General features: G+C 41.1%; 1 protein-coding gene across 3 annotated transcripts in view; it reads right to left on the bottom strand.

Annotated features, from left to right (window-relative positions):
- Positions 1-13916: 13916 nt before the first annotated feature.
- The window catches only part of UBXN8 (UBX domain protein 8), a 76007-nt gene continuing 71357 nt past the window's right edge, over positions 13917-18566 (bottom strand). For all 3 annotated transcript variants that reach the window (XM_089675120.1, XM_089675099.1, XM_089675109.1), the window contains one exon: positions 13917-14370. In XM_089675120.1, coding sequence (XP_089531246.1) covers positions 14206-14370 — 165 coding nt within the window. In that variant the 3' untranslated portion in view covers positions 13917-14205. The remainder of the gene's footprint in view (positions 14371-18566) is intronic.

The following is an 18566-nucleotide window of genomic DNA, read 5'->3' on the forward strand; positions in this document are numbered from 1 at the left end:
GTTTCAGGAGGCATAGTCAGTACAGGTATCACTACTTGCAGGTGGCAAGGTGCCATGGGATATGTAGTTAGAAATCAAAAGTAAGCTAAAGAAACTAGCAGAGAAGCAGCTGCAAAGCATCAGCAGGGATGTCAAAGTTTTTTGTTTTTTTGTGTATATAAAGTAAACATATTTGTCAACTATCATTTATTGTACAGTGAAGGACACAGCCTAGTTATCATAATGGATGGGTTATATTCACCTTCAGGTGATTAAACACTGGCAAAGCCAATTACAGCTTTGAAAGCTCTGTTATATAAACCCTCCCACCATGTGATCCTCGTTTTTTTTGCATGTGTCATCAGGTAATAGATGCATCTCTGAAATAAATAAATCTCTAAGTCTTGATAGAAGAGATTCTTAATCCTTTCTTTTTCCTACAAACTGCAGCAAGCCACTGTGGCAGAGGGTGTCCATTCTCTGGTTTCATGCTGTGGGGACTACCCAGACCCCAAATCAAGATCAGAATGGGGTTTCCTGTAAGTTGGGACTGTGATGCACCTGGCACACAGGTGACTCGCCTAGGCTGGGTACTCTAGATGTCCAAGTCAGTGGTCTGTCTGCAAGAGAGCCCTGTACTTGCAGATTCCCCCTATTCGTGTGATAAGCCTAACTGAAGTGGGCAGTAGGGAAGAAGCTCTTAGGGTCCTGTTGGGATATTGTCTCAGGGTATGGTAACTGGGTGTCAGCCTGTTTAAACTCGGATTTGATCAGGCACCAGCGTGGGTTGTTGGGGTCCTTGTTCCCCTGCTTAAATCCCTTCCTGCTGATTAGGAGGTCTGACCCATATTTCTGGGCAGGCCTCAATGTGCTGACCCAGCAGTACACAACCTCCATTTTTGACGCATCGTGCAGGCACCATTACACCATTTTGCTCCTCTTTTGTGTAGTAGGGTGTGAGCACAGATGCCATTTTAGAAACCATTGCATGTGCGGACATAATTTTTGCTTCAGATGTGGAGACCAGCAGCATTAGATTGTGCTCTCGGGTAGGATCCCAAAGCAAGGATGCTTTAACATACCAAATTACCAGAAGCAGTGCATAGAGGGATTGTGGGTTTAGTAGATAACCGGACACTGCAAACCAATAACTATACTGGAGGGCCTGAGTACCACATAGGGGAAACATGGAGGACTCTAAGCACAGAGGGAAGGAAAAAGGCAGCACGACCAATATAGACTTATGACGGGATTGTAAGAAAGACAGTTACAAAGGGGACCAGGATACAAGGGCTTCCTCTCCTATCATACAATCATGGCTCCCCCTATCTTCTGACTCAGGGGCAGCATCCTCTGAGACACCACAGTCTTCTTGCCTGAGCAAAGAATTATTCTCCACCTAAATGTCTTGGAGAAGGGGAATGGCAATATTTCAGAAGATCGGCTCATCTTTCATCCTTCTGATTTGAGTTTTCCGACTTCTCAAATTTATAGGAAGATGATGTAACAAGGGCAGAATGTTCTTCTGACTCAAACAATTCACCTGTGGAAGAAGGCCCTTCTGCCACAGTGTCACCAAAATGAAATTTCAATGCCAACAGGAGTGGTGTGCAAATATCTCAAGTTAGACTCTTTGGTGCATGGAGACCTGAAGTGACTAGGAGAGGACTACAAAGATTCTAGGAAACATAAACCACAGAATGTGTTTCCTGTTCATGACATAATCAAGGATGTTTTGTACGCAGATTTGAAATATCCAGAAAAGGTTTACTTTCCTCCTAAGAGTTTTGCACAGCAATACCCCATAGAAGAGGAATTCTCCTGGGTTGTTACCGTCTTAAGCCTCAGTATAAATAAGGGTTCTGGTAGAGGACTTGCCTGTGCATAAGGATGTTAAGGCTCCACTCAAGGTTGTGGTTGCCATGGTGATATGTCACTCAGGGTATTTCTAGATGGCTATGAACACTAGTCGTGTCAGATGGCCTATCGTTCCTACATCAGCTGGATGTGTTCCTGTCAGCCTTGCATTGTGTGGATGGAATGAGTGAAATGCTCCTGCAATTATTTCATATTGTACTTCTGTCTGTATAAATACAGAGAATCCTCTAGCTAAAATGTTTACATACTACACCATTCTGTAAGAAGGGATTGGAAATTATACCATTCAAAGAGGAATCCCTCTAGGGAGTCCTTGGATGCTTACATAAAGAAGGTGACAAGTGGAAAGAGTACTTTTCTGCACAGTAAGAAGAAAAGGGTCTCAATCGGTAAGCTGGGCCCCTCGGCACAGAAGAAGTCATCCATTGCCGCCCCCCCCCCCCCCCAGACATCTAAGGCCAAGGCTAAATAAGGTAAATCCTTTTAGCATAAGTCTTTGTCTTCTAGACCTTCCAAACTGGGTCCCAAGTCCTCTTCACAAATCAGGGGTGTCTCAGTTGTTCTCAGTGGGAGGACATTTGCAAGCCTTTGCAAACATACAGTCAGGTCCATAAATATTGGGACATGGACACAATTCTAACATTTTTGGCTCTATATACCACCACAATGGATTTGAAATGAAATGAACAAGATGTGCTTTAACTGCAGACTGTCAGCTTTAATTTGAGAGTATTTACATCCAAATCAGGTGAACGGTGTAGGAATTACAACAGTTTGCATATGTGCCTCCCACTTGTTAAGGGACCAAAAGTAATGGGACAGAATAATAAATTATAAATCAAACTTTCACTTTTTAATACTTGGTTGAAAATCCTTTGCAGTCAATTACAGCCTGAAGTCTGGAACGCATAGACATCACCAGACGCTGGGTTTCATCCCTGGTGATGCTCTGCCAGGCCTCTACTGCAACTGTCTTCAGTTCCTGTTTGTTCTTGGGGCATTTTCCCTTCAGTTTTGTCTTCAGCAAGTGAAATGCATGCTCAATCGCATTCAGGTCAGGTGATTGACTTGGCCATTGCATAACATTCCACTTCTTTCCCTTAAAAAACTCTTTGGTTGCTTTTGCAGTATGCTTTGGGTCATTGTCCATCTGCACTGTGAAGCGGCGTCCAATGAGTTCTGAAGCATTTGGCTGAATATGAGCAGATAATATTGCCTGAAACACTTCAGAATTCATCCTGCTGCTTTTGTCAGCAGTCACATCATCAATAAATACAAGAGAACCAGTTCCATTGGCAGCCATACATGCCCACGCCATGACACTACCACCACCATGCTTCACTGATGAGGTGGTATGCTTAGGATCATGAGCAGTTCCTTTCCTTCTCCATACTCTTCTCTTCCCATCACTCTGGTACAAGTTGATCTTGGTGTCATCTGTCCATAGGATGTTGTTCCAGAACTGTGAAGGCTTTTTTAGATGTCGTTTGGCAAACTCTAATCTGGCCTTCCTGTTTTTGAGGCTCACCAATGGTTTACATCGTGTGGTGAACCCTCTGTATTCACTCTGGTGAAGTCTTCTCTTGATTGTTGACTTTGACACACATACACCTACCTCCTGGAGAGTGTTCTTGATCTGGCCAACTGTTGTGAAGGGTGTTTTCTTCACCATGGAAAGAATTCTTCGGTCATCCACCACAGTTGTTTTCCGTGGTCTTCCGGGTCTTTTGGTGTTGCTGAGCTCACCGGTGCGTTCCTTCTTTTTAAGAATGTTCCAAACAGTTGTTTTGGCCACGCCTAATGTTTTTGCTATCTCTCTGATGGGTTTGTTTTGCTTTTTCAGCCTAATGATGGCTTGGTTCACTGATAGTGACAGCTCTTTGGATCTCATCTTGAGAGTTGACAGCAACAGATTCCAAATGCAAATAGCACACTTGAAATGAACTCTGGACCTTTTATCTGCTCATTGTAATTGGGATAATGAGGGATTAACACACACCTGGCCATGGAACAGCTGAGAAGCCAATTGTCCCATTACTTTTGCTCCCTTAATAAGTGGGAGGCACATATGCAAACTGTTGTAATTCCTACTCTGTTTACCTGATTTGGATGTAAATACCCTCAAATTAAAGCTGACAGTCTGCAGTTAAAGCACATCTTGTTTGTTTCATTTCAAATCCATTGTGGTGGTGTATAGAGCCACAAATGTTAGAATTGTGTCGATGTCCCAATATTTATGGACCTGACTGTATATAGTACCAGGAGATCTTGGACTATTTAAAAACTGGAATTTCAGAGTTGTTCTTCGCCTTGTGTTTGGCAATCAAATGTGTTTTCATCTCCGTGCAGAGTGGACTTACGGAAAGCTGTGTCACAACTTCAGGCTCAGGATGTTGATACGGGTCCCTGAGGAAGAGTGGTAGCAGGGGTTCTACTGGAATTGAACGGGGCTATCAGATCCTTTTTGGACCTCAAATCATTAAACCCTTTTCTGAAGGTCATGAAGTTTAGGATGGAATGTTTGAGATTAGCCATAGGAGCCCTTCAGCCAGGGGAATTTGTGGGATTGATCAATATTAAGGATGCATGCGTGCGCATCCTGATCTTTCTTCCATAACAAAGATACCTTTGCTTTGCAGTCGAGCACAACCACCTACAGATCATGCCTATCCCCTTTGCTCTAGCAGAGGCTCCCTGTGACTACGCAGCACCAATGCTTGTGCCGTTATGATCCAAGGTGATTCACATCCTAGGATACCTAGACTATCTACTTTGCAGAAAAGGTCAGCTCTTGCTTTAAAGAAGGACCATAACTTCAAAAACGTGTCTCCTTACAGCAGCAAGCTGGGGCCCTTCGGTGAACTGCAAATTTTTCAGTGAGAGCTTCTATGAGGTTCCTGTGAGTCATGGTGGCCTCTTTCAAGGTGGTCCTATATGCTAAGTGCCATTCCAGACCCCTGCACTACAACCGTCCAGAGTCTGGAATTCTGATGTTGGTGGATGTCAAGTCCATTGCTGGAAAAGAGCTGATCCTTCTGAACTAAATAGTTCTTACCTTGGATACCAACCTGTTGGGAGGCGTGCTAGGGACAGCCATGCCACAGGGGACTTGCACTTTGAGAGAGGCTCGACTTCCAATTAACAGTTGGAGTTGAGAGCAATTTATCTTTCAATTCTAGGGTCATCTGGTCAGAATACAGTCCGGTAATGCCATGGCTGTGGCTTACATGAACCATCAAGGAGGCACAGGATGTTGCTCAGTTTAGAAGAGGACTGCATACAACACAACAGCCACACAAATTGTTACATACAATACATTGCAATTTGTATTACATTGCATATACACAATATAAAAAATTACCTAGTAATTATCCTTATATCCTCAGAACTTTATACATTGGAAAATGTCAATGCTAACTACCACATCGCCATCTAACATAGCTGTACTGTACAGATAGAGTACTTTCACTGATTCCTGATCTATTTCATGTAGCAAACTATAAAAAATTATGTACAGGGGATCTATGATGGAGAGGATCTGTGATGACGGGGGGGTTTGTCATGGACGTGGTCTGTGATGGAGCAGTTGGTGATGGGGGGGGGGGGAACCTGTGATGGGATGTCAGCGATGGGGCAGTCTGTGATGTAAAAGGGGGTGGGGGGGGAGAACTGTGATGTGCGTGGGAGGCCGTGATGTGAAGGATCTGAGTCATAGCACCAACATGACACTCAGACCTCCTCTGGAACAAAATTTTACTGACTGGAACCCATGAATTTTAATTCAGTACCCCTGATCAAGGGTGTTGATCTCCTTAGGCCACACTCTCCCTCATTACACAAATACACATCACCTGATATGCTTAAAACCAATAAGCATTCAAGTTTATATAGCTTGAAGTTGGACAAATTGCAAAAAAAAATGTGGATTTGGTCAAAATACTCACTTGCCTAATAATTGTGCACAGTGTAGAGCTGAAATCAGTCATGTCATCATTTTAAATATCAATGTAAGTTTTAATGAGGATTATTGGGTATAGGCTATACAACTATTACCTGCTTCTTGTTTACCTACAGTGCCTTGAAAAGGTATGGATACCCCTTGAAATTTTCCACATTTTGTCATGTTACAATCAAAAACGTAAATGTATTATATTGGGATTTTATGTGATACACCAACACAAAGTGACACATAAATGTGAAGTGGAAGGAAAATAATTGGTTTTCAAATTTTTTACAAATAACTATCTGAAAAGTGTAGCGTGCATTTGTATTCAGCGCCCCGAGTCAATAGTTTGTAGAACCACCTTTTGCTGCAATTACAGCTGCAAGTCTTTTTTTGGGGATGTATCTACCTGCTTTGCACATCTAGAGAGGGACATTTTTGCCCATTCTTCTTTTCAAAATAGTTCAAGCTCTGTCATATTGGTCTAACCACAGATTCTCAATTGGATCTAGGTCTGGACTTTCACTGGGCCATTCTAACACATGAATATGCTTTGATCTAAACCATTCCATTGTAGCTCTGGCTGTATGTTTAGGGTCATTGTCCTGCTGGAAGGTGAACCTCCGCCCCAGTCTCAAGTCTTTCAGACTCTAACAGCTTTTCTTCTAAGATTGCCCTGTATTTGGCTCCATCCATCTTCCTATCAACTCTGACCAGCTTCCCTATCCCTGCTGAAGAAAAGCATCCCCACATCATGATGCTACCACCACCATGTTTCACAGTGGGGATGGTGAGTTCAGGGTGATGTGCAGTGTTAGTTTTCCACCACACATATCGTTTTGCTTTTAGGCAAAAAAGTTCAATTTTGATCTCATCTGACCAGAGCACCTTCTTCCATGTTTGCTGTGTCCCCCACATGGTTTCTCGCAAACTAAAAACAGGACTTCTTATGACTTTCTTTCAACTATGGCTTTCTTCTTGCCACTCTTCCATAAAGGCCAGATTTGTGGAGTGCACAACTAATAGTTGTCCTGTGGACAGATTCTCCCCCCTGAGCTGTGGATCGCTGTAGCTCCTCCAGACTTACTATGGGCCTTTTGGCTGTTTCTGATTAATGCTGTCCTTGCCCGGGCTGTCAGTTTAGGTGGTCGGCCATGTCTTGGCAGGTTTTTAGTTGTGCCATACTCTTTCCATTTTTGGATGATGGATTGAACAGTGCTCCGTGAGATGTTCAAAGCTGGGGATATTTGTTTTAATACCCTAACCCTGGTTTAAACTTCTCCACAATCACTGACCTGTCTGGTGTGTTTCTTGGCCTTCATGATGCTGTTTATTCACTAATGTTCTCTAACAAACCTCTGAGGACTTCACAGAACAGCTGAATTTATACTGAGATTTAAGGTGAACTCACACACTCACGCTTGTTGCCTTCAGTGACCAGTCTAGAGGATGTTTTGTTTTTGGAGTTGATTGTAGAACTGAGGATAGGGATGGGGAATTGTAGTAGGATACTTCAAATCAGAACTATTCACACTGAGGACATCTAACTGACCTCTTAGTTGAACACTTATGAAGTCTTGACTGACAGTAGATAGCAGACTTCCTTGTAACATATAACAGCAAGTAGTATAGGAGTGAGCAAAGTCCCTTTTTACAGTAGTAGTAGATACAAGGCTGAGCCCCTTGGTATAATCCAGTTATGACAGACTGCTACAGCCAAAAGGTAACATAGCTGAGCAAAGTCCTTTGCAGTAGCAACACTTGGACAAGCTCTTCAGAACACTAGCCAGAGTTCACTTTTTTTCAGACCCATGCTGACTCTCAAGCACCAGGGGGGTAGCAGGCACACAGTGTTCCTAAATTTCTCAATGTCAGTACTCACAAGGCCCAACTACAGAATGGTTGCCCTCTTCCAATTTTCCAAACGAAACCGTCCAGTGATACCAGACAGAGATTTGACAGACAACTCCTCTTAGCCAGCTTACTGTAGAACCAGGGTCACTCTGATATCAGGTCGACCCACCTGAGGCCACATGGCAGCAAGTGCCAGGCGAGGCAGCCTGCCTGGTGCAATTTGCTGTCGGGGAAGACACTGATCCCATGTGCTCCTAGAACATAAATACCACTCCCAGCATGCAATGGGATTGCCTTCCCTTGCAAATGGCCAGGGCTGTATCTATATTCATGTTCATTTGCCTAGCCTCTTCCCATGTTATGGAAGGCTCTCATAGCTTCCTAAAGGTGGGCAGAACATAGACAAACTTAAACAGTGCCAGAGCAGCATGAGCAGACCTACCTAATCCATTACAGCATCCTGTTAAGCAGAATACCACACTGAATGTATCTGATAGCCTTTATACACATCCTAGCACATGACTAGGAGGGTGCTACATATCACATAAAATCCCAATAAAATGCATTTACGTTTTTGGTAGCAACATGACAAAATGTGGAAAATTCCAAGGGGTAAGAATACTTTTTCAAGGCACTGTAGATCTGCCACATCATTAAATTCTGCAAGAAGAACTACCTGGATATACATCGGTTTTTCATCAGAGTACATCACTTTACCATCAGTTTTTTACATCCACTTGAGTCCCAAAGCCATTTTTTTAGGCCTGAAGATTACTTAAACCCCCCAAAAGTATATATTTTCTGAAAGCAGACACCCGAGAGAATAAATTTGTTGCAGGTCCAATTTGTTTTATGTAACATGATCTTAGTGCAGTTTATAAAATGCTAAATTGCAGTAAAAAATATACTAAAGTTAATTTTAGGGCACACAAACACAATTATTTACCCAATTTGTGGGTAAAATCTAAAGATGAAGTTGCACCAAGTAAATAGATACCCAACATGTCAAGCATTAAAATTGCATGCACCTATGCAACTGTGAAAAAATGTCATTACCCTACATTTTCCATAGGTAATGCTTTAAAAACCTCTACAGGTCATCAGTTTAGCGTTACCCATGAGCTCTGGTGCTGACATTATCGATCTCTCTGTAACGTGTAGCACAATTGCCGATTTTTGCTTAGGCTCCCCAACAATTGCATTTTTAATAAATTTGTTTTATGTATACCTGCGTATGTTGCCAATGTTGGTATGGGGAGGCTCACAATTTTTTTTTTTTTTAATTTTCATGCGTCTTAATTTCTTTTCTTAACTGATGATTTTATTGCTATCACGTAGGGGACCATTATCACTTTAGGCTTACAGGATGCATTCTTGCGTGTCCCGATTCATCTGACACATCACAAGTTCCTACATTTTGTGGTAATAAAAGAACAGGGGACTTTTCATTGGCACCAAGATTCTGGTAGAAGTTATATCTCCTCTAAATTTATAAGGAATTCTCTCTATCCTTAGATCACATTTTCCTGTTTGCATCAACTGAAGAGAAGGTCTTAAAGATTTCAAAAAAGTCTTGCTCACCTTGAAGCTTCTGGGATGACAGATCAACAAAAAGTCTTCCTTAAAGTTTTACTAAACCCACAACAATATATGCAGTAAATCATGCTTGTTATACTCACTGTGGAACTTAAGGGGTAAATCCTCTGCATTGTGTAAAAAGACTGTTTTATCCTGTCTTCTCTGATCCTTCCCTTCTTCCACGTTCCCCATTTCATCTGATAGAACAGAGCCTCGGGGACAATCTGCGTATGCTCAGTTTTGTGTACTGCTAGAGAGTTTTTTTCTTTTTCTTTGGGAGAGTGCATGTGATCAGCACAGGGACAATCAGCACTGTTCAGACAGAGAGTCAGGGGTTATGCAATCTCATAGGGCAGTGAGAGGAGAATGAAAACTGTAACCAGTGCTCTGCCTAACACTGATAGAAGTCACAAGACTGCTCTAACTGCTGATGAGAAAAAGGTATTTAGCAGATTATATTTACTAAAATAATTGCATTTCCATGTTCTGTGTACTGTGGGAGACCAGATATAGTGAATGCATGGTCCTGGGTTTAGTAACACTGTAATTCCAGACCAGGGTTTTCTTGGGATAGCGAACTGATGGTTTTCTACTGGAAGATTAAATTGCCAAAATCCTGACAGTAACCCAACTGTTCTTGGTAACAGTGGATACCCTTCGGGAAATGATGAGACTCCTATCTCTTATTATTCCCAGCATTAACTTGGGCCTAACTGCACTCAAGAGCCGAGCAAATATTTCCTTTATCAGAAACAGGGTTTGGGAAAAAAGAGATTTATTAGACTTAGTGGTTCTTCCTCTAAAGGTCAACCAGATGGTAAGTTGGTGCATGACTCCATTAAACCTGGCAGAAGGCAGACAGGTTCAGGTTTTTCCAATAAAAATTGATACAGATGCCAGCTCTTGGGGGAAGAATTATTCAGTCCAGGGTGCCAAGACTTGAAAGCTGATTTGGGCTTCTTTCTACCTCAGAGAACTGACAGCGGTAAAAGCAGCATTGTTAGCCTTTTAGAAGTGATCAATAAGCACAAGCTATTGAAATTTACTGGCAGTGGTATCAAGACGGCATACTTCAATCACCAAGTGAGCACCAGATCTTCCACATTGTTGAAGGTGAGAATGTCATATTCATTTCAGCAGTCCTCAAAAGATGAACAGGAAATCTGATTGTGGACTTCTGCAGTTAAAGCACAACTTGCTAGAGCAAAAGAGCATTGAACCAATTGCCAGCAGGTTGGGTATGCCTGCTGTAGGTCTATATGTTGACAAGACAAACTAACAATGGGGACACTAGTTCTGGGGTCCCCAAGAAATTCCTTTAATTTGCAGGGATTTCATCTCACTTCCAGTTTGACTATGGGACAGGAAGTGAAAGGAAATCTTCACAATGGGACACAAATGGTGAAATAAAATCTAACGAGTTATAACTCTCCCTTACTGTATCCAAAATGAAAAAAAAAAGTTTTGCCTTTAGTTCTACTTGAAGTTTGTCTCCGTTTCACTGGCATAAACAGTTTTAGGGCTTGACATTTTGGGTATTTACTCAGTACAACCTTATCTTTTGTATCTTACCAAAAAATGGTAATGTGTTTGTGTGAATTAAAATTAACTGTAGTATATTAATTTGATAAACCGTTGTGCTAATGTCATGTTACAATAAAAATTGCAACTACCACCATTTTATTCTCCAGGTTCACTGTTTTCAGAAATGATACACTGTTTGAGGGTTTAACTAATCTTTAGTCCTAAATTGTGCCTTTAAACTAGCAAAAAATGAAAAAATGGCTCCAGGACTAAATTGGTTTAAGACTAACCTTTGTTTTTTCTTCACTCTTTTCTTCAGTCAAGACTACTCTACACTACTGCTCGAGATTTCCCCCCCACTTTGACCCTGATGGACTGGACATTGTGGGGCTAGCCTGGAAATGTTGTTCAGGCAGTTGGGTTTGTGTGGATGCTTTCCAGACTCAGTTCTGGTTAAGTTAACCAAGGAGTGCTTTCTGGGTCCAGAGCTGCTAGCATTGCCTGTGTGCTTGTCCTGTATCTGAAGGCTGACCTAATAAGTAAGCCAATCAGGCTGATCACCAGGAGCTCCAGCATTTTTATTGGTTGCTGGGCTTCAATATTCCCTGTTTCCTGCTGGCTTTACTGCGGAAGGGTTTAACTTTATGGCTCATATCATCCTTTGGGTTGATTGTTTTAAGTTCCCCTTCTCATACAGTAGTCCTCACTGCAAGGTTTGCTGCAAAGAGCAACATGGAATTTTGATCCATTCTTGCTGCCTGCATTGACGCTCTCCTGTTACCATCTGTGTGGATTTTGTGATTTCTTAAGGCCTTGCCTTTTACCCTAAGCTTGTTCATTGCCTATCCTCTCTGCAACATGTGATATTCTACACACAGTGTGTGTGTGCTTGGGAAGGGAGGGGGGTTATTGTGAAGGCACTCCTGTTAAACTGGGTACCCCTGGCTCCTAGCTGCAACCTACAGGCGTCATCCATTTCAGATTCAGTCAAACAATACCATGAAGAGGGCATCTTGTCTTGGGCAGTACCTTGTTAGCCATTTACATTCCAGACATAGACAACTGGCAGGCAGATTTCCTCAGCTGGTAGGGTCTGGACCTTAAAGAGTGGTCTCTACATCCGGAGATGTTCCAGGACATTTGCCACAGATGGGAATGCTGGATGTGGACCTCCTGCCCTCCAGGTTCAGCAACAAGCTTTGTATCCATTGGTGGAAACAGTAGATGCCCTGGTGGCTCTGGAAACAGTACACCCTAATGTATGCCTTTTTCAGATCTAACACACAAACCTGGTAAGACTGTCCGTATTCTCTGTCCCAAGTGGCAATTTACTATCCTGCTTTTTTAGTTGCATGACTGTTGAAACGCAATTTCTAAGGGATAGGGACATCTCTGAATCTGTGATCTCTATGATGCTTAAAGCTAGAAGGTCCACTTCCCGCAAGGTCTATCAACGAATGTGGAAGGTCAAGTTCACTTGGTGTGAGTCCAGCATCTTCTCCATGGGATGATTTCTCTTCTTTTTTTAATTTTTTTTACTGCTGCTTCAGTGTATAGAACAATGGTCACCCCAAAATATGCCCTTTTCTGCCTTCATCTGGCCCTTGGGGCACTGTTTCTACTAGGGATGCATATACCGATACCAGTATCAGTTCCAATACAAAGTATTTTCATGAGTACTCGTGAAAATACTACTAGTACCTTAACTGATGTTTGTGGTATAATTTGCGTTAAAGAACGCAAGTTGCACTGCAAAGATCAGCATGCGATTTGAACAGGAATGCGATTCCTGTCCGAATTGCCTGCGGTTTCCCCACTGCTCCTGTGTGAACCAGGTTTGTCATAGCCCGGGTTCACAGTGTGGGAAACCTCCCTGCAGGCATCCCATGCTGAGTGTCAGTGGTAGGAGAGGAGAGAAAGCAGTGGGGATTTAAAATCCACGCCACTTTCTTTCCTCTTCTTGCAGCGATGACAGTTCAGGCTAGATGGCATCTGATTGGTGAGCAGCTGACTAATGACAAGCCTTGGTTCACAGTGTGGAAACGACATGTGAGTTGGACAGGAATCACATTCCTGTTCAAATCTCATGCTATTCTTTGCAGAGCAATTTGCGTCCATTAATGTGAATCACATTGCAAAGTATCAGTACTCGATATCGTCAAATACTTGACTGAAAGTATCGGTACTCGTACTCGCCGATAAAAAAAAACGGTATCGGTGCATCCCTAGTTCCTACCACTGATATGAGGCTCTCTTACTCCCACTGATATGAGGCAATATTCCTTCCACTGACACCGACAATGACAGCCACTGAAAACAACAATAGGGCACTATTCCTTCCACTGATACCAATGATGGGACACTATTCCTTAAACTGATACCAATGATGGGACACTATTCCTTAAACTGATACCAATGATGGGACACTATTCCTCCCACTGATACCAATGATGGGACACTAATCCTTCCACTGATACCAATGATGGGACACTATTCCTCCCACTGATACCAATGATGGGACACTATTCCTTCCACTGATACCAATGATGGGACACTATTCCTTAAACTGATACCAATGATGGGACACTATTCCTTAAACTGATACCAATGATGGGAAACTAATCCTTAAACTGATACCAATGATGGGACACTATTCCTTAAACTGATACCAATGATGGGACACTATTCCTTAAACTGATACCAATGATGGGACACTATTCCTTAAACTGATACCAATGATGGGACACTATTCTTCCAACTTATACCAACGATGGACCTTATTCCACTTCCTACTGACCAGAGTAGTCTGAGACATTGTCTACTCCCACTGACGCCGCGCCATTTTATACTCTCACTGGCCACATCCTGGCCCTTCTAAAGTCTGAGAGACAGTAATCTGGACCTTTGCCTATAAAGTTTGGAGACCTTTGGGATAGACCACAGAACATTATACTAACAATTCAACCAGCTTACCCATATTTAGCTTGCTTCAAGGCTGCCTTGGGGTGCAGGATCTGTGCGCTCTTGCACATCAGCAATCAATGTCTTTCAAAAAGGTGATCAGCACCTCCAATCTAACATAAAAAAAACAAACTTTATTTTTGGGAATAAAACCATTATAAACCGACAAAGTGATATCCTGCTCGAGCCAAACCACACATTTTCTGTAGATCTTTTTAGTTTATTAAAAAAAAAAAACTTGAACATACTTGAACATTGAAAGTGACGCAATTAGATTGGTCAGGCCAAGAAGAGACAGTTTAACGGAATGCCAGCTTATACTGTGATTTTTTTCAAACACAATGTTTGCCAAAATGACCAGTGAATTATATAAAGACAATGCACCTCCCACTGACCCCAGTTCTGCTGCAGTCTGGTATCAAAAATAGAATTTTGTAGGGTTCATAGTACCCCAAATGGGGCTAAACCAGTATTACATTCATCTAAAATTACTGTACATCTTTTTCTTCAACAGTCAAAACTGTATGTTTTGTAATGCCGATGTTCTCCAATGTTAAGTCTTTTCTCAGTTCAAAATAACATTTTGGAATTGGTGTGCAAATTGTGTAAAAAGCAGAGTGGTATCCAATTTTCGTCATCCAGTCCAGCAATACCTGCAAAATAAACACCACAGGAAAGTGTCATTGCAAGTTATGTCCATGTTTCTTACATTTACACAGTGAAAGATGACTGCTATATGAAAACTGAAAATTCCATATTCATGTCAAGGATCCCAGAGAAACACAGATGTTATTCTTGTGCTTTTTGCCAATGCCATGGATAGAATGTTTTTGAGAGACACCAGTTCCTTTCTCCTTTCCTATATGGGTTCTCTAAATAGAACTGTACAAGCATTTAACTTGCGGCTGTGTTTTCCTTGGTCATTCTTTAGGGGCAATATGTTTTCCTTAGTGACTTAAAGTGAAACTACATTGCATCTGAGCACCACAAACCAAAAATACTATATAATTAATTTTTTAATATTCAAAGCAAACACCCCCATCCATCCATGTCTCCATGCTTTATTTTGCTGAGAAATCGTTTTGAAAACACCCCTCAGAATTTCTGGCCATGGCCATCTTGAGCAAAGACAGAAGATTCATGTAGTAGTTACTTCCTGGAAACCATCTGCCCTTAGCTCAGGCATATGCTGAGCTGAGAAAACCCTCCCCCAACCCTGAGGACTTCTGGGATATATGACATCATTTGCCTAGGCATGGAAACCAGGAAGTAACTGAAGAAATGCAAAAAAAAAATTATAATACGGATGCACTGAAATTTTGGTGGCTGAAACGTTTCGGCCGAAAACCCCCCTTTTGGCCGTTGGGCAAAATGACAAAAAGCACCAATACAGGTGCTGAAAAAAAACCCCCAAACCTCGTTGCTGCCCTCCCGCCGCTCAGTAGTTCTCAGCCTTACCTGAGAAACCATCGATCCCGGCGCTGGGCATAGAGATGAGTGAGAGAAAGATGGCCCTTGGAGGAACGGAGCCATGTCACTTCCCGTTCCGGCCATTTTGTTTTCTTTAAAGCACTAGATCAATGCTTTTTTTTTATCCAATTCTTTACATTGCAGAGGAGATATGTGGGGTCTTATTGACCCCATATCTCTTCATAAAGAGGACCTGTCACTAATTATTCCTATTACAAGTGATGCATGCATTGCTTGTGATAAGAATAAAAGTGATTACAATTTTTCAATGTATGATTTAAATTGGTTTCCATTTATCCAGTACAATTTATATTTGATGGTCACTGAATCTGTGATCCGAATGTTTGTTTATCTCTGCTTCATCTACAATAAAACTTTTTTGTAAAAAAAAAAAAAAAAGTGATTACAATTTTTTTAAAGGGATAGTGCAACCCCCCCCCCCCAAAAAAAACCCATTAAATAAATAAAAAAAAGTTTAAAGTGCCCGTCCCCCCACGTAGTGGTGAATGCATATGTAGGCCATGCCCACATATGTAAATGGTGTTCAAACCACACATGTGAGGTATCGCCACGAACGTCAGAGCAAGAGCAATAATTCTCACACTAGACCTTCTCTGTAACTTTACACTGCTAACTTATAGAAATTTTTAAAGCATCACCCATGGAGATTTTTAAATACCGCTGTTTGACGCCATTCCACAATCCTGTGCAATTTTAAAGCGTGACATGTTGGGTATCTATTTAATCGCTGTAACATCCTCTTTCATATTTTACAAAAAAAATTGGGGTATATATTGGGGTTTTTTTTTTGTTGTTTTTTTTTTAATCAAAGTATTTTTTTCAAAAAATATATATTCATTTTTAAAAACCGTTTCGGGTTCGGTTTTTGGCCAAGTGCATTTTGAAGTTTCTGTTTCAGCACCAGAATTTTCATTTCGGTGCACCACTAGTTTAAAACAAGTAAATATGATATACTTTACTATCCGTTTACTAGAAATAGTCCATGTTGACTGAGAGAGCAAAGTTTCGGTTTAAGAATGTAACTATTGTATCTGATTCCCCAGCTCAATTCTGGCTTTGGATTGTTAATCTCCACGAATGAGTCAGATCTGTACATATCATTCACAAAGCATTGATGTAGAGACATAGAAGTGATGGCAGAAAAAAGACCAAGTGGTCCATCGAGTCTGCCCCTTTTTGTCTCCAAGCATGTTTGAATCCACTTACTGTTGACTGACTCACAACTACTCTTTCTGTAAAATAATACTTCCTAATGTTAGTTTTGAGGTCATGTCCTATCTTCCTAAGTTTAACCAAATATTGAAATTGAACCTTATTCACACCTTCAACTTTATTTACACCATTAATGTATTTAAGGTTTTTAGTCACGTCTGCCTTTCCTGTCTTTCCTCCAAATTATATATATTAAGTTCCTGGAGTCTTTCCTGATATTTTATACCTTTCGCCTATTTTGCTGTCCATCTCTGGACTCGTTCTATCTTTTGTATTTCAAAATTTTTATTGATTTTTGTGTAATGTACAAAAGCTAGTACAAAAATGGTGACCCATTAAACAGTCAAACACTACATTATGCAAAAGACATATAGAAAGGTATAACAGGAAGAACATGTCCAGATGTAAAACAGACTGGAGGCAATAAACAGGGCAGTTCGATCACTACTAAGGAATACAGTTGTGCTCAAAAGTTTGCATACCTCAAAATTTTGGCATTTATATTGAAAATATGACTAATCATGCCAAAAAACTTTCATTTTTCATTCCTTTTTCATTTAAAGTGTTACTAAATGCACAACTTTAAAATCAGTCTGTATATGCAGTAAAGCATGCTTGTTATACTCATTGTGGAACCGAAGGGTTAAATCCTCTGCATTGTGTAAAAATGCGGTTTGATCCTGACTTCTCTGATCCTCCCCATCTTCCAGTGTCACCCTCTTATCTCCTGATAAGGCATATCGTGTGGAGTACTCTGCACATGCTCAATTTGGTGTGTATTACTAGAGGTTTTTTTTTTACCTAGGGAGAGTGCATGTGATCAACACAGGGCCAAACAGCATTGTCCAGACAGAGGTCAGGGGTTCTGCATCCTCCTAGATAAAAATGAAAACTCCTCCTACAAGCTTTAACATGTGCTCTGCTGGGCACTGATAGAAGTCAGAAGACTGCTGTAACTGCTGATAAGAAAAGGTATTTAGTAGTTTATATCTACTAAAATAACTGAACTTCCATGTTCTGTGTACTGTGGGAGACCAGATATAGTGGATGCAGGGTCCTGGGTTTAGTAACACTTTAAGGATAGTGATCATATGAAGCCATTTGCTATTACATAGTTGTAGATTTTTTTAAGGAGAACAATACAATTCTTGAACAAAAATTAGATGTATGGTTGAGTTGCCAGAAAGAAGCCTTTACAAAAAAGCCCAGTACAATATGCCTGACACACCTTGACACACCTCACCAGGCTTTGTTGTGGCATTGGCACAGTAAAGGCTTCTTTCTGGCAACTCGACCATACAGCTCATTTTTGTTTACGTATTGTTGTATTGTGCTCCTTATAAATATCCACACCGTCTTTTTCCAGAGCAGTGGGTTTATCTGTGGGTTTTTCTTTGTATCCCGAACAATTCTTCTGGCAGCTGTGGCTGCAATCTTTCTTGGTCTACCTAACATTTGCTTGGTATCAAGAGATACCAGAACTTTCCACTTCTTAAAAGGTGGTTGAACAGTACTGACCGGTACATTCAAGGCTTTGGATATCTTTTTATATGCTTTTCTAACTTTATAAAGTTCCATTACCTTGTTACGCAGGTCTTTTGACAGTTTTTTTCTGCTCCTCATGGCTCAGTATTTAGCCTGCTCAGTGCATCTATGTGAAAGCTAACAATTGACTAATTATACACAGTCACTAAATGTTCAAACAATGGTGTAGCGCTCCCTTACTGAATAGATGATTTACTAAAAATAATATATAAATGAGTGTACCAAAAAATATTATTAAATTTATAAATCCTACCCTTGTGATTATGAATCTACAAATGCTCTATATAATTAACCTGAATATAAACAAGTGTATTAGTGACCTAAACAATATAATTATCCAATCCCATAAAACAGAAACAATATATCACATCAACCAGTGTCCAAAATAATATTTAAATAAATAGTTCTCCAATGTTAATATATGGATTTGTTCCAACACATAAGGCGGCTTCAGGATAATTGTTCCTCTATTATGCGCTTACCTCCTTATTTGCCTACTTATTATAGCCACGTGATCGATGGCGTAACGCGTAGGGGAGGGGCTCTGACATCATCACGCTTAGTCGGCCTGTCACGGCGAGTACGAGATTTGTGCTGAGCA

Source organism: Staurois parvus, unplaced genomic scaffold (genome assembly GCF_062004578.1).
Source record: "Staurois parvus isolate SC_StPar_1 unplaced genomic scaffold, SC_StPar_1.0 ptg000013l, whole genome shotgun sequence".
NCBI classification, from domain to species: domain Eukaryota; kingdom Metazoa; phylum Chordata; class Amphibia; order Anura; family Ranidae; genus Staurois; species Staurois parvus.